Here is a 16,201-nt window from a genome sequence, read left to right on the forward strand (position 1 = left end):
CTGCAGGAGAAGCAGAGGTGGGGAGCATTGGGCTGGGAGGATTGAGCGGGTGCAAAGGAGGAAAGGAGGGACGCCCCCTCCAGAGCCCCCCTACAGGGAGAGAGACAGACTCCCTCGGAAGGTCATCTCCTCCTCCAGCAGGGCACTCAGGTTGCTGAGGCCATCCGCAATGCTGTCTTGGGGGGGCCCTGTGAACACTTGGAATAACGTTCTGAGAGCAAGAGCTGTTTGACGGTGGAACAGATTCCCTCTGAAGGTGGTGGACTCGCCGTCCTTGGAGATTTTAAAGCAGAGGTTGGCTGGCCATCTGTCTGGGATACTTCAGCTGAGATTCCTTCATTGCTGGGGGTTGGGCTCGGTGAGCCTCGGGATCCCTTCCAACTCTATGATTCTGTGATGCAAAAAAAGACATATCTTAACTCCACACATATATATTCCTGGGTCTGAACTGGCAGTGGCCAACCTGGATCGAGACCTTAAGATGGTAGTGGAGAGCTGGATGAAAAAGCCAACCCTGTGTTCTGCAGCTGTGAAAAAGGCCCATTCCATGCTGGGTGGGAGTCACTTGAACATGCATTTAAAAACAAGACTGTGGCTACCAGAATGCCATTCTACAAATCTGTGGTGCAAAAACACTTGGAATACTGTAGATTAGCGGTTCCCAATTGGTAGTCTGCAAAACTCACCTAGAGGGTCAGTATGTGGCTGGCACATACCCGTCAACAGTCTGGGACATCCTGTTTTCTTGGGGGGGTGCCATGCAAAATTGTGATGCCCCAAAGTGCTCACGCCTTCTCCTCCTCCTTCCCTCCCCCAGTATGCCCAGCCTGCATAGAGCACCAGCCCCACATTACCCCCACAGCTGCCCTCCCAAGAGACTCTTCTGCAGGTGCATTCTTGCCTGGCTTCCATGCTCAGCCTTTGGTGGACAAGGGGAGAAATGGCTTGCAAGGTCACACACGCTTCTCTTCTTTTAGCTTCTGGGTTAGCTGAACCGGGGAATTCTGCTGCCACTCACACTTCCACCTTCTCATAGATGTGGCCTACACCCACTCTGCCACTCATAAGCGTGCACCAAAAGTGTACATCTGTGTTTGGATAGCAATACATGGGCAGGTCCCTGCATGATGGCCTATATTACCTATAATAACCACTTGGTTTGGTGTGGATAGGAATGTATGTGTAGATGATCCACCCTGGACACCTATAATGACCACCCACTTTGGTGAACACAGGAAATGAACCGTTGGTTGCAGTCTGTGGCGAAGGTGTCAACTTATCATCCCTGGTTGCTGATCCCCTGGAGTTCCTTCCAGGACAGTCTTGAGGGCTCCCTGCTACCTCCAACTTTGTCTCTCAACACATAGTGACTCTGAATCTGCACCCGCTCCTTAAACTTGCTACCTCTTTCAAGTATAAATCTGGAATGATTAGAGGCGCCCTCTTTGTTGGTGTTGGTGGTGTTTGTGTTCCTTGACATCCACTGGAAGAATCTTGTTCCACCACTTGCTGTGTCCAGCACCAAATATTGAACAAAGAGGGGCATCTGATTAATACCCAAGTGTACGTGCAAGGCTTTCCCATAAATAGGTTTATGACAATAAACAGAGGAAGAGGTTTCAAGCAACAACTTGGAACGTAAAAAGAAAGAATAATACTGACCCAATCTATAGGTCAGCCCAGCATAATTGAGCTGTAATTTCTAGGCTACTGAACTGGGGCTCAGTTCCAAACTGGACCATTTCCCCATGAATCCTAATTAACGAATAAGCAATTAAACAAAATTCTTCTTTCTTATTTCAGGGTTGGTAGGAAATGGTCCAGTTTGGAACCGACCTGCAGTTCAGTAACCTAAAATACATTTCTAATAATCCAGTCTGCTTCCCACATATATTTAACCTCACCAATTAGACTGGGCTGAACTATAGATTGGGTAAGTGTTGTTCTTTCTTTTCATGTTCCAAGTTGTTGCTTGAAATCTGCTCCTTTGTTTATTTCCATAAACCTGTTACGCGTTGCATGAACTCTTCAGTCCTGCGTATTTTTAAGTAAACTGAACTAGATTCTCAGCCCCACCCTCAACATGTTCCCCTTTTGGGTGGCTTGGCATGGGGAGAACGGTCTCTGCTTTCCTGCTGCTTCGCCAGTCCTGATCCCCACAAGAACCCGCCCCCTTCTTTCTTGCCAGCCAAGTTTCCTGGGAGAACCCTTGGGGAGAGGACGCCGAGGGCCAAATGCCCCCATTCAGCTGGATGGACTGATCCTTCCTCTCTCCCGCACCTGCAGTCCTTTAGGCGACTGACCTGGCGGGCAAAGGAGCGACCCATTTAGTTCGATTTGGGTCGTAGCTTCCACCCCTACCCCCGCAGGCGAGGACCTGAGAGAGAACCTCCGCGCACGGCTTTCTGGGAGGCGCCATCCCTTCCCTCCCCTCCCCTCGTGCCCCTCTGCCGTGCGCAGCAATGGGGGAAGAAGACTGACTGGCCGACCTCGCGGGGGGGGGGGTGGTGTCTGGACTACCGAGTCATCATCGCCCAGGGAGCGTCCAGCGAAGATGCTCGACGGTGTCCGCCTGGCAGCAGGCAGCGGGAATTGCGAGGAGGATGCTCACTTGCCAGGGCTCGTGCATCCCTTCCCGGATCCTTGCCGAGGCCGTGGGAGGCAAGGACGCGCCGGCAGAGGCCGAGGGAGACGCCACCCGGGGGGCAGGGCGGGCGGTGATAAAAGGGCTGCCCCCGCTCCGACGGCACCAAGAGCTTGAGCTGGCAGGATGGCGCTGAGCGAGTCAACCAGAGCCACGTGCAGCCCGTTTGGGCTGAGATCCCGTCCCGTTCCGCAGACATCGGCGCCCAGGCTGTGCCCAGGTAAGCCCGGGAGGCATCAGGAAAGGCAGGGAAGCTACTCCCTTGCCAGGGCGCGTACGCCCCGTCCCGAATCCCAGCCAAGGCCGTGGGAGGCTGGGACGCGGGAGAGGCAGCAGTGCCGACGGAAGGAAGAGCCCGAGAGAGACGCCACTCGCGGGGGCGGGGAGGCTGGGGTGGACGGCGATAAAAGGGCTGCCCCTGCTCCGACGGCACCGAAGAGGTTGAGCTGGAAGGATGGCGCTGAGCGGAGTCAACCAGAGCCACGTGCAGCCCGTTTGGGCCGAGATCCCGTCCCGTTCCGCAGACATCGGCGCCCAGGCTGTGCCCAGGTAAGCCCGCCCCGTCGGGCAGGGACCCTCTCCCGATGGCGAGGCCATGGCTCGACCCTTCTCCTCTTTACTCTCGTTTCCCGCAAGCTGACCTTCTTCTCCCCCTCCTCCCGTAGCACCGGCCCCTTAAAGGAGTACCTGAAGAATTCCCTCTACCGGTTAGGCTGCCGCCTCAGCATTGATGACGGCAAGGGCGACCGCAGCAACCCGAGCGCCCTGCCCGCCCAGAACCTGCTGGCGGACCCCGTCAACTCCAGGGTGAGTCTCTCTCCCTCCCCGTCGGGCGGGGGCTCCAGACGTGGGTCCCTCCTTCGCCCCTTCGCGCCGCTCCGTCCTCTCTAACGCTCCCCGCCTTCGCCCCTCCCGCAGCTGCCGAGCCCAGACATCCAGGTGATAATGGACGTCAACGTCCGGGCTCCTAGATAACAGCGCCAGCGTCTCCATCGACAGCCGCCCCGTCATGCTGACCTCCAAGTACCGCTAGGCCAGAGAAGCAGCCGGCGCCCTCCGCAGAAGTGCCGCCTGGACGTGGCAGCCTCGACCTCGTCCCCCCCTGCCCCCAATAAACCTGCTTTTAGCTCTGACTGCTCTCCTGGAGTCTATTTAGGCTGAACGGGGTGGGGGGGGTGGGGGGAAATAATGGAGTTGGGAAGGACACTCAGAGTCATCTAGTCCAACCCCCAGAATCAAATCGTCCCTGGCAGGCGGCCATCCATCCTCTGCTTAAAACCTCCCAAGGAAGGAGAGTCCACCACCTCCCGGGAGTGTCCCTTCCACGGGAGAATATCTCTATAGCAGGGGAGCTTGCAGGCCTGGAGGGGCTCAAGATGGCAGGAAACACCGTTTTGCTTCTTGAGAAGGGCTTCCTTTGAGGACCCAGGCTGGAGGCTCATCAGGAGAGGAGACAAGGATTCTCATTGGCTTCTTTTAAAATAAATAAATAAATAAATAATTTTTTTATTTTTTTTTCACTAATAACATCTCAATTAATAACATATCAAATCTTGCCACGTCATATAAAAAAAACCAACCCAAAAAACAATCTAATTAAACATTTCATATTGATTAATTTAATGGGGCTTCCCATTTTCTGGCTGGTGCAGAGATAGTCTTATATTTTTGTTGCTGCATTTTCTCTATTATTTCCAAATGTCTTAAAACCACACACCACCAACTTCACCACACCGGCTCTACTCAGTCGTATCTTGGAAGTGGAATGGAATCCATTCCAGAATCCGTTTGACTTCCAAAACGTTTGGAAACCAAAGCGCAGCTTCCAATTGGCTTCAGGAAGCCCCGTCTGATGTTCGGCTTCCAAAAATAGTTTGCAAACCGGAACAGTCACTTCCAGATTTGCAACGTTCGGTAACCAAAACGTTTGAGGAATAAGCTGTTTGAAAACCAAGGTACAACTGTACATTCAAAACACTATTATAACACTTGAACAGTCATGGCCTCCGCCCAGTAATTCTTTAGTAAGTCACCCAGAGTAGCTGGAACAACCCAGTCAGTTGGAAGAGGTACAAAAATTAATTATTATGGAAATAGGAGGTGGCAATGGCAGCCATCTTGCTACCTCATAGAACCACTGCAATGGAGACAACATGGTGGACAAAAGAGGCTAACTAACTGAATAAGAGCATCCAGTCCAACCCCCACAATGCAGGAATGCGAACATTATTTTGCTCATGTTGAACATGGGGGAAAGGGGCTGAAATGGAGAGTGGCTTGCCTAAGACTGCCTAGCAAGTTCATGACAAAAGTAAAACCTTTGTGCTGCATAATTCTGAAGGTGTCAGCTTCCCCTGTAAGGATTTGGATGTCTCTTGTATATCAGAGCAATCTAGTACCCTGCCCACCTGCCCCTGCAGAAGGCTCTCACTTCCCACATCTGCCAGGGAGTCCCATGTCCCCTCAGTGTCAGAAGAACCTGCATCAGAAAAGAAACACAGTGTGGTTTGGCCAAAACTGGCTGAAGAGAACAAGGAACGATATCAGAGGTTGTTCAGTCGCCAGAGGTAAAGTGCTGCGACTCTCATTTCGTCCTTGGAATATCAGTCAGTTAGGAGGAGCTGCATATTTCCTTGCAATGATGCGCCCTTTCAAGCAGCGGGCTCATGGCCTGAGGGAAGGGGCCTTGAACCAAGAGCCTCCTGGTCTGGGCTTGGGACCTGCCAAGCTGCCCAGATTGTTTTTTCTACCTCTTCAGCCAAGAGGGTAGTTGCTTACTGAGCCAAACTAGTGCTGCCTACACAGATGTGGGAGGGGCCTCAAGGCCTGGGGGGAGGCCCCACACCCCTGTGGTTTGCACAACAACAGGGAAATTAAGGAAAAAACCCCAAAGGGGAAGAACTCTCCCAATTGCCCAAGAACTGAGAACCCTCAATGGACACAGTGTGCAGACTGATTGCCATTGCTGGGTATGTTTTGGGGAGCGAGGTCTCTGCTGCTGGTCTCGTGGAGGCCCAGCCTCCTCAAATACTTTATTGGGGACCCCAAATGGACCTCGGTCCCTAGGAATTGGGTTCTGAGGTGGCCATCACCATGATGATATTACCCAGCACCTGCAGGAGACCTGTGCCCCGGTAAGCCCGTCCCGTCGGGCAGGGACACACTCACGCGGGCGAAGCCGCTGTTCTGACCCTTCTCCTCTTTACTCTCATCTCCTGCAGGCTGTTAGCCGCGCACCCCACCGCCCACACCTGCTTCTCCCTTCCTACTGTAGCACCTCTCCGGCTACATCAGCCTGCAGGGAAAGAAACTACTTTGGTTTATCCGCAAGGACGCCGGACTCCTCGTGGACAACATCGTCGACACCCTCGAGGACCTGAGCGTCCCCGCCCTTCCAGAACCTGCTCCTGGACCCCGTCAACTTCCAAGTGAGTCTGGGGGGAGGGAGCTGCGGGGGCACGTTCCTCCTTACTTTCCTCCACTCTTACTCTTACCAGGGGTCAGGAGACTTTTTCAGCAGGGGGTTGGTCCACTGTCCCTCAGACCTTGTGGGGGGCCTTAGTTTGCCTACCCATGTCTTAGACTCTCGCTCTCCTGGCTCTTAGCCAGCACATGGCTCAACCTTCACATAGGATGGAGCCCACAAGCAGAAAGTCTGAGATGTAGCTCAGACTTCTTTTCACTGTAACCACAAGATAAAGCCTGCCTTCAGATTACTGCTGTGAACTGAATGTGAGTTTAAAAAATAAATCTTACTTTTAAAGAAGACTGTGTTGTGTCGTTATTATATTAAGAGGGAAGTAAAGGGGAAAGTTACCGAGAACCATTCAGACTGGCCAAGCCAGACTGGATTGCTTAATTAAAGGATTCTAATGAAGCATCAACTTACTTCCAGTCAGATGCAAAGGGAATGTGCTCTGCTGTTTATTCACTAGCATGAGTGAGAAGGGATATCAAAACAATATATCCCCTCCTGCCTTCCTTAACATTCCCACACCTCCTTCCCTCCTTTGCTGCTTCTGCTTTGCTGCCTAACTCTCCTTGCTTCCACCACTCTCTCACAGATGCTGAGCCAAAGCATGCAGACGGCCTCATCGCTGTCCGGTGCTGACCTCTAAGTACCTCTAGACCGCAGAAGCAACCAGTGCCCACTGCAGAGGAGCCGTCTTCATGCTGCCCCCTTGAATCCCCAATGCCCCCCCCCAACAATCCTGCTTTTAGCTCTCTCACTGCTCTCCTGGAGTCTCCTTGGGCTGAGCTGATCCGGGGGTGGCAGGGAATCATGGAATTGTAGAGTGGGAAGGGACCCCCAGAGTCATCTACTCCAACCCCCGGCCATGCAGGAATCTCAACTAAAACTTCTCCGCTTAAAAACCTCCCAGAATAACTGATCTGTAGAAAAGACTCTACCAACTGAAAACAGAAACAATGCACGAACTTTTGTAACCCAAGTAAATCTTTTAATAAAATCTATTTATTTATTTTTTAAGAAAAAGATACCTCCCAGAAAGGCGAGTTTACTATCTCCCAGGAGAGTCCTGTCCATGGTCTACAGCGCTGAAGCGGGGGACCTCGCCTTCATCTTCTTCTTTGGCAGTCGCTCGTAGCTAAGTAAGATTGTCTTCCATGAACACTGTCTTAACAGTGACGTCCTGTTGGTAAACTACCAAGCATCCTTGGAGTCCATCGCTGATGCTTGCTTGTCATCATTATTTTTCTAGCCCAGCACCAGCCATTTTAATTACCCACAATGCCCCACGTAAAATGGCTGCCTCAAGCTGCCTAGGCCACTGCTGTTTTTGCCCTTGCCATAGTCAGGATAGCCCACCAGGACTTATCGATTGGGGGGGGGGGCACCAGACGTCACTTTGCCCAAGTGTTGGCCCTGGAGAAGAACTCAAAATTTTAGACCACTCTAAAAGATGTGTAATGGGGAGGGGGAAGAGATAAATGTACAGGCCCATTGGTCTGGTAGGCCTGACTATCTTCCGTTAAGTTCATTTACAATCACCTCTTCTGTTAGAGGTCATGCCTGTTTTTAAGAGAAACAAATATGGATTCTGATCACACCTCCTATACTCAATGACACCTCTCTGACCTGGGGTAAAATTCAGTCACAAACGCTTTCATGTTGTGAAGGCAGATATAACAACAAATTCTTCAGCCCACCTTCAGAACTGAATGACATACATACCACCAAATCAAACACCGGTTCAGCTGTCATTCCCTTTATATTTCAAGTAGGCTCCTGAAACATGAACGCCTTCTTATCCACTTATTTGTCAATGCATTAATTTTAAAAGAAAATGTATTTTTTTTACATTCCAAAAGGGCTCCAAGGGCTGGGAAGAATTCTGTTTGATATTCAGGGCACTCGGCACAGCTGGCTGCTACTACAGACCTGCAGGACCAGCTCACCCAAGCATGCTTCCTCATTGCTATATACAGTGAGAGGGGGGAAAGTATTTGATCCCCTGCTAAATTTGCCCGTTTGCCCTCTGACGAAGAAATGACCAGTCCGTAATTTTAATGGTAGGTTTATTGCAGCTGTGAGAGACAGAATAACAACAGGAAAACCCCCAGAGACCCCTGAGCATCTGTTGGTTTCTTCCCCCAGGGGGACAAAGGGTGGAAACAGGGGCTCCTTTCTCTTCAGTTACACCAGGAATGAGGAACTGAACCTTTGGTCCTCCGTCACAGCCAGCATGGCCAGCGATGATGGCAGCTACAGACCAGTGATACCCGGAGGGCCAAATCTCCGCCTTACAGCAATATAACTCAGCCCCTGAATCTCAAGAGGGGCCTAGGCTCATCCCCAGGCCTAGGACTTCTCCCTGCTGTGAATTCGCTGGTGCTGCACGAGCGAGCGTTTATTGGCACACCTTCGCCCGCACTCAGCGCAGTGGTGGGGCCTGTCCCCCAAGTGTGTCCTCTGGTGCTTGGTGAGGTGAGAGGAGTCGACAAACTGCTTCCCGCACTGAGGACACCCGTATGGCTTCTCTCCCGAGTGGATCCTCCGGTGCACCGTCAAATGGCCGCGCTGGCCAAAGCACTTCCCGCACTCGGCGCAGCGGTGCCGCTTCTCCCCCGTGTGGGTCCTCTGGTGGACAGCCAGCGCCGACGGCCAACGAAACCCTTTCCCGCACTGGGAACACAGGTACGCGCTGTCCCTGCTGGCGGCGCTCAGGTGTGCTGGGAGCCCCTCAGCTCCCACAAGCCTCTTTCCATACTCTTCATTTCTGGTTGATGCAGGGAGGGGAGAGAATCCGGACACCGCTCCACAGCTACCAGCTGCCAGAGAGAAAAGAAGACTGAAGGCCTGAAGCTGGCAGGAGGAAGGCTCTAAATACAGCCAACCCTGAGTGGGGTGTAAATGCACTAATGAATAAAAAGAAAAGAAATGTTTAATGTAAGGAACAGCTGGTGCCCATTTGGACCAGCAAAGCAGAAAGTAGGGAGCCCAATAGCAAGTAGCGTCTGGACAATGACTGGCCAAGTCAATTAATTCTCATTTTTTTCCTCCCACATTCACACCCTACATCTCAAGCACAGTGATTCCTTTTTAAATGGTCATCCCTTTCCATAAATAATTATGGGAAGGGCAGTTTATTCAGGGTGCAAAGAGTTGTTGGGAAACCATTCTATTCCCTTCGCAATGCTCTCAATTCCCAGAGTAGTTTAATAGTCAATCCCTCTTCGAAGGGAATTGTAGCTCTCTAATTGTAGCTTGGGGATGTTTTCATCCCCAAAAGGTTTTTGATTTGAGTTTCTACTGAAATGAGGCTGCATCTTAATGTTGTATTTTAATCTTGTTTTTAAGTTGTATTTTAATCAATTGTTTTTATATCTGGTGTTAGCCTAAGCCTGGTCTTGGCTGGGGAGGGCGGGGTTTAAATAAAATTTATTATTATAAAGGGGAATAGAGGAGAGAGAATGAGTGTGACTGGCACAAGGTCACCCTGTAAGCTTTATGGCTGCATTTGGATCTGAACCTGGGTCTCCCAGGTCCTAATCCAACACTAACCATACTGGCTTTCTTATAGCAACTCTTTAAAAATCATAGAATTGGAAAGGGTTCCAAGGGTCATCTAGTCCACACACACACACCCCGCTGCAATGCAGGAATCTCAACATTATTTTGCCCGTGTTGAGCATGGGGGAAAGGAGCTGAAATGGAGAGTGGCTTTTGCCTAAGACTGCCTAGCAAGTTCATGACAAAGGTAAAACTTTGTGCTGCATAATTCTCAAGCCGTTAGCCTCCCCTGTAAGGATTTGGATGTCTCCTGTATATAACAGCAGTCTAGTACCCTGCCCACCTGGCCCTGCAGAAGGGTCTCGCTTCCCACATCCGCCAGGGCCCCCTTCGTCGGCCAGTGAGTCCCATGTTGCCTCTGTGTCAGAAGAACCAGCATCAGAAAAGAAACATAGTGTGGTTTGGCCAAAACTGGCTGAAGAGAACAAGGAATGATATCAGCCCTGGCCTGAAGACCAGGAAGTGGAACTCCAATAAGGGACATCACATGAACTGGAACATAGTACTGCTGTTTCCAAGACATGGCAGAAACAGCTGGTATGGATGGCCCCATAAAAAATTCTGTGAACAGGGTTGCTGCACACTAATTTTACAGAACTGGGGAGAGCTCAAGGGGAGAGCTGGAGGCAAATGTAGGGGTAGGGTGACCCAGTTGATCACCTGCAGTTCTGGATTTTGTGGGGGGTGTACACCAATCACATGCTACTTAACACTTAGAACAACACTCTAAGTTAAACGCAACACTCAACAGTTAAAACAACAGTACAAGCTATGCACTTGTGAAGATGGCAACGCCTATGTAAACTTGAATTTCAAAAATGCAGCAACTACTCACCCAGAGAGCTGGCATCTCCTCCACCACCTGTCTGCTTGGCCTTCCTGCAGAAGAGGCTCTGCCTGGTGTCTGACGGAGCCAGCTCTGCCCTTGGGGAACTCACGAGGGTGTCCTCGAATGGCCCTGACACCTGAAATTGCAGGGAAGGTCCCGCTCAATGCAGGAACAGGGCTGGTAGGAATGAGCATTCGACATCCTGGCACAAACTCCCTGGAAAAGCTTGGGGGAGCAAAGGACTTCACTGGGTTTGAGACAGAACTGGAGACTCTCACGAGTCAGCATGATTTGATGTCAGAATGTCAGGAAGCCAGCCAGCAATAAATCATACAAATTATAAACTCAGGGAAGCCAGTCCTAATGAGCACAACAACTCTTCTGAGTAGGTTTTGCTCCTACTCAGAAGATGCCAAAATCTCCTTCTCTCTGGGTCCTTCCCAAGCAACCTGAGACTCCGCTGGCAAGCCCGTCTCTGCTCCTCCCTCTTCATAACCCCTTCTGGTCCTGGGATACCAGAGGGAAGGGAGCTGGTCACAGTAGGAGGGGAGACCCCCTGACTTCTTTATCTGCCTCCCTCCTCTCCTGCTTCTGCTTCTAGACCTCTCTCTGCCACAGATTCTCCCAGCTCACTAAACCCTGTTACCTCTTCAGCTTCTGACACTGCTTCCTCCAAGCCTGTCCCTCTTCTCCCTCTGATCTCCCATCGTAATCCCACCACCAGTCCCCTCGCTCTGAGCCTTCTTTCCTTGGGGGTCTCCAGCTGGCATGGCCAGTAGTCAGGGATGATGGGAGCCAGAGTCCATCAACATCTGGGGGGCAGCGGGTTCCCCACTCCTGATCTCCTAATTCTCTTCCCTGCCTTTTGTGTCCTGTCTGTTTAGATTTTATGTCTTTGGACATGGACATTCTTTGCTTCTAACTTTGGGCAAAGCACTTACATCGTTCTCCATACAGCTAAAGTCTATACAAATTAAATATATTATTCCAAGCCTTCGTGCACCAGATTTTCACAGCTCATAAAGCAGCTTTGACCATCTTTGCCTTTATGAAGACATTTTACATGAGAAGGATTTTATCAGATGGTGATCAGGAGGAGAGAGGTGCTTTGTCTCCCCTCGCATAAGCGCCTAAGGAAAACTTCCCGCATGGTTAGACCAATTTGGGACCCCAGGGATCAAGAAGGAACTGCAGGATCCTCTCACCTGGAGTACCTGCCTCTCAGCCTCCTGCTGCCTTGCCAAAAAATTCTCAGCCAGGTTCACCGCCTGGGCACAGGTTTCTGGGACTTGCTCCCAAACTTGGCTCCGGACCTCCTCTGGCAAGATGGTCAGGAATTGCTCCAGGATCAGCAGCTCCAGGATCTGCTCTTTGCTTCGGCTCTCCGGCCTCAGCCAACGACGACACAGCTCCCAGAGCCGCCGGCAAGCATCCCTCGGCCCCCTTGACTCCTGGTACTGGAACTGCCGGAAGTGCCTCCTCCGCTTCTCCGACGCCACGGGTTCCCTCTTCAAGATGGCTGCCTTCACTTTCCCATAGTCCCTTCTGTCACTAGTGTCCAAACTGAGGTAAGCCTCTTGGGCCTCCCCGCCCAGGGCTGGCAAAAGCCGGGCCACCAACTCTTCCCTCGGCCACCGGCAGGCGTAGGCCACGTGCTCAAAGGAAGCAAAAAGTGCCAGGATGTCATCCCAAGGTTCAGCCTCAGTGGGCCTTGTTCTCCCCCATCCAAAAGAAAGGGGATGTTCTGTCTCTGGGCCTTGGACCTCCCAGCGCTGGATCCTTCCTGCATCTGGCTCCTCCTTGACCAGTGGAGACACCTTCCATTGCAAGAGCTTCCTGGCACGAAGGACACAAGAAGCCTGTCCTGCTTTTTCTAGGGCTTGTCCCATTCTGAGGGCTGCTGGTGCTTGCTCTTCCATTTTAATGCCTTGCAGGCTCAGTGGCGCTTGGGTCACAGCCCCCAGGTCTGCCTCGGCCCCCTCCTCTGTGGCCATCTTCTCTCTCATGGTACCACCTTCACACTCTCTTCAAACCTGCATTCTTGCTCCCCGAAACTCCCTCTCTCACATCCATCAGTGACTACATAAGGCGATTTGAGGCAGCCGTGGAAGAATCGTAACAGCAACACCGTTTAAATAGACATCAGATCAGCCAATTACAAATTATTTTGTACGATAACAAGTGTGAACGAATCAGGCAGCAGCTTCTTTTTCCTTTTAAAAAAATCATTTTTTTAAGGCAAGGACTTACAAACAGCATGTGTGCTGGCAGGCAACCATCTCAGGAAAGACGTTTTCCTTTTCTATCTTACGTAGCAGGGTACGTCTCTTTAAGAAAGCGCCTGTGTGGATGCATTACTGAAAAATGAAGAGCAAAATAGTTTTTTCCTCCAGGGCTGTTGTTTGATGAAGGTGCAGATTCGATCAATTAAAACAGCTACAATGGATCAACTAGCGTTTCTTGAATCAAGTGAGTGCCCTAATTAGGATATGATGATCTGTAGAGTAATGTGACATCTCTGAGCGATGAGAACCAACTGTGCCTGAAATGATGAGATATGGTTAAAAAAAGAAATATTGGTGTAGATCAGGGAGAGGCTAGTGAACCAGGGTTGGCCCTCTCTCAACATTCTCAAACTATGCTTTTAAATGAAACCTGTTTAATCTCAGAGTTCCCGCCCAAGGATCTTTGGCATTGTAGTTCTTGGAAGGAATCAGAGGCTTCTAATAATGTCCTCATCACTCTTTGCATAACCAGTACTTTTCAGAGTTGTTTGGGGGAATCCAGGGCATTTAACCTGGCTTCAAACTGTTTCCAAAAATGGCTCAGGCAAGGGATGGGGTATTTATGAGTCCAGAATTGACTCAGGATTGCACTCAGTTCTGTCCATGGTAGAGATATCCAAGGGGTGTCTGTTTATTATCTAGCTGATAAAAGGTCTGTTCTCCTGCCCATTTGTATGCATGAATTGCACAACTTTTCTGAAAGCAGAGCACATTCCTTTCAGCTGCACAGGTTGGAAACTCAAGCAGCTAAAGGAGATTTTGGTCTGCGGGGGTGGGCGGGTGGGATGGTGGAGGGTAACAATCTTGATTAGAAAGCATGTATGGTTGGGAAATTAATAATCGCAGGGGTAGCTGCTAAGCACCCCTTGATATTTATGCATTTACATCTATTTCCCTTTTCTCTCTCTAGCTAAAGCACCCTATGGGTGCTGCGTTCTCCATCTTCCCGGGACCTCTTTTTAACTCACCCCCAGGACTGCCTCGCCTCCACCACAAGCTCCTGATTCTCCTGCTGAAACACTGCCCCCCTCCCACCTCCATCTCCAGAGAGGCGGAGCAGGAAGGTTCCTCTCCGAAGCCCCTCTCGCGCTCCCCTGCTCTATCATATTAACCCTTGGAAAATCTCATTCGTCGCCACGTTATCAATAGAAAAGAGAAACCGGATCGGCGTCGCAGCAAAGCTGGCTCAAATCATCTAACTTTTCACGCTCTTTCTATACAATAAAACAAAAGAGGGGGGTGGGGGACAGATCTGCCGTTTAAGAATTGAAAGCAGGTTCAAAAATCCAGCCCAGGCTAAGCCAATGCCTTTGTATGCGCGATAACCTGGCTGTTCGGCGCAGTAGCATGGGTTTATGTGCGTGCACGGGAGTGCCCGTTCAGACGTTACGTTAGGGTGTTCATGCCCCGAAGACCACAATTTTCTCCCAAGCACATTAAATCCAGGCCGAATGTCAGAATGAGCCCAGGAATGCCGTGCGGATGCAACCATAATTCCCGTACAGCAGCCCTAAATTATAACAGAATAACGAGGAATGCCAGTGGTGGCTAGTGCCCATCGGGAATGGAAGGGAGGAAGAAGGAAAGGTCAATAGTAGTTGGCTGTAGAGCCGATGGCTGGCAAATCACCACAGTAATTGTAGTGTAGTTCCCACCCTCCTTCTCCTCCTCCTCCTCCTCCCTGCTGAGTAGTTCTGCAGGGACTAAGGAGGAAGAAACTGGCAGGCAGTGCCACCCTCTGGGCAAGAGGGAAGTGAGAGGGTGGCAGGTGGTGGTTGGCTGAGGGCAGGCTGAGGTTAAGGGGGGGGGGAATGCCATTCACCCCAATGGACCAGCCCCTCTGCTGAAATCCCAAAGCTCTTTCCTGAAGGATCTATTACATGGCTGTTCCCTGGGAAGAGGGGCTGACTGTTAATCCACTCTGGAAATTGTAGAGTGGATAGTAGAAGTGGCAGTAGGAGTGTAGTAATAGTACTAGTGTACTAGCAGTGGTAGTGGCAGTAGTAGTACAGTAGTGCTAGTAGTAGCAGTTGCAGTAGTAGTAATGGTGTAGTAGTAGTAGTTGTGTAGTGTAGTAGTAGTAAAGGTAAAGGTACCCCTGACCGTTAGGTCCAGTCACGGATGACTCTGAGGTTGCGGCGCTCATCTCGCTCTATAGGCCAAGGGAGCCAGAATTTTGTCCGCAGACAGCTTCCAGGTCATGTGGCCAGCATGACTAAGCCGTCTCTGGCGAACCAGAGCAGTGCACGGAAACGCTGTTTACCTTCCCGCTGGAGTGGTACCTATTTATCTACTTGCACTTGACGTGCTTTCAAAATGCTAGGTGGGCAGGAGCTGGGACTGAACAACAGGAGCTCACTCTGTCGCGGGGATTCGAACCGGGACCTTCTGATCGGCAAGCCCTAGGCTCTGTGGTTTGGACCACAGCGCCACCCATGTGTCCCTAGTAGTAGTAATAGTAATAATAATAATCTAGACTCCTCATGAAAACTGATTTAACACTGGTTTAGCTATCACAGCTTCCCTAAAATCAACCTGGGAACTGTTGCTCAATGAGAGTACTGAATGCCTGAGAATTGTAGGAATGGGGCAGAAATTTGATTTAGCTTGCCTTTTAATGAAAAGCTACCTAACTGGCACTTCTTGGACCAATACGCAAACCAAAACACAGCTGCCCTTTGAAACTGTGTGATGCAATTCGTCAGCCAAACTGTGCGTGCAAAAATGCTTATGTTGAGGGAAATGCACATAAAATGCATATATTAATTAAAATAACAGAGAAATATGTGTTATCAGGGGGGAATTGCGCTCTGTGTGTGTGCCAAAACCACATACATAAATATGCTAATTAGGAGAAATTCATCCTAAAAATGCTGATAAATTTTGGTGAGTTTGGGTTTTTTTAATTGCTAATTGTAGCAGAAATGTGGGGATTTGAATTTGAGACTGGGAAAATGAGAAACAGAGAAACCAGAAATGACAGGTTCACTCATCCATATATGGGAGCCATGACATTTAAATCAGTATGAATGTGGCTTAAGTGTGTTGAGAGGGCTCCTCCAGAATACACCTTTATTGAGCATTCATCATAATTCATGTGGGGCATTTATACATCATCCCATACTTTTCAGTTCATTTCCGGTCACTTTCCTAATTGCAAAAAAAAATCAAGTTTTCAAGGAAAAAAGAGATTATATGACATATTTGCAAAGTGCTAACTAGCATTAATATCATTTATTTATTTTATTAACTTTCATTTGTTTCCCTTTAAAAAAGCCTTGTTTGAAGTTGGTGCCAGCCTGACAGTTTTGCTTGTTTTGAATGTTCAGGCCCTGTTCATTTTATTTTGTAAGAAACAAAAATCTGCCCTTATTCCCTTATGGGGAACACAAGAGCCCTTATAGAGTCCT

The 16,201-nt window shown here is 50.0% G+C and overlaps 2 protein-coding genes across 4 annotated transcripts; one reads left to right on the top strand and one right to left on the bottom strand.

Annotated features, from left to right (window-relative positions):
* The first annotated feature begins 3,041 nt into the window (after positions 1-3,041).
* Positions 3,042-3,777, top strand: LOC308460708 (uncharacterized protein). Of its 2 annotated transcripts, XM_080977208.1 has the most exons (3): positions 3,042-3,193; positions 3,310-3,451; positions 3,563-3,777. In XM_080977208.1, exons 1-3 carry the CDS (start codon positions 3,099-3,101, stop codon positions 3,617-3,619), a joined length of 294 nt encoding a protein of 97 aa, XP_080833334.1. In that variant the 5' UTR covers positions 3,042-3,098; the 3' UTR covers positions 3,620-3,777. The 2 variants fall into 2 exon arrangements, with proteins under 2 accessions (XP_080833334.1, XP_080833333.1); XM_080977207.1 differs by lacking the exon at positions 3,563-3,777 and having other exon boundaries at positions 3,310-3,537.
* A 4,388-nt stretch (positions 3,778-8,165) lies between these two features.
* LOC308461643 (uncharacterized protein) lies at positions 8,166-13,959 on the bottom strand. Of its 2 annotated transcripts, none has more exons than XM_080978720.1 (4): positions 13,760-13,959; positions 11,712-12,863; positions 10,513-10,642; positions 8,166-8,935 (listed from the first exon to the last, which is right to left on the bottom strand). In XM_080978720.1, the coding sequence occupies exons 2-4, from the start codon at positions 12,510-12,512 to the stop codon at positions 8,466-8,468; spliced, it is 1,401 nt and encodes a 466-aa protein (XP_080834846.1). In that variant the 5' UTR covers positions 12,513-12,863; positions 13,760-13,959; the 3' UTR covers positions 8,166-8,465. The 2 variants fall into 2 exon arrangements, with proteins under 2 accessions (XP_080834846.1, XP_080834845.1); XM_080978719.1 differs by having other exon boundaries at positions 11,712-13,048.
* Positions 13,960-16,201: the final 2,242 nt, after the last annotated feature.

Source organism: Podarcis pityusensis (genome assembly GCF_964106645.2).
Source record: "Podarcis pityusensis genome assembly, chromosome: 13".
Lineage (NCBI taxonomy): Eukaryota > Metazoa > Chordata > Lepidosauria > Squamata > Lacertidae > Podarcis > Podarcis pityusensis.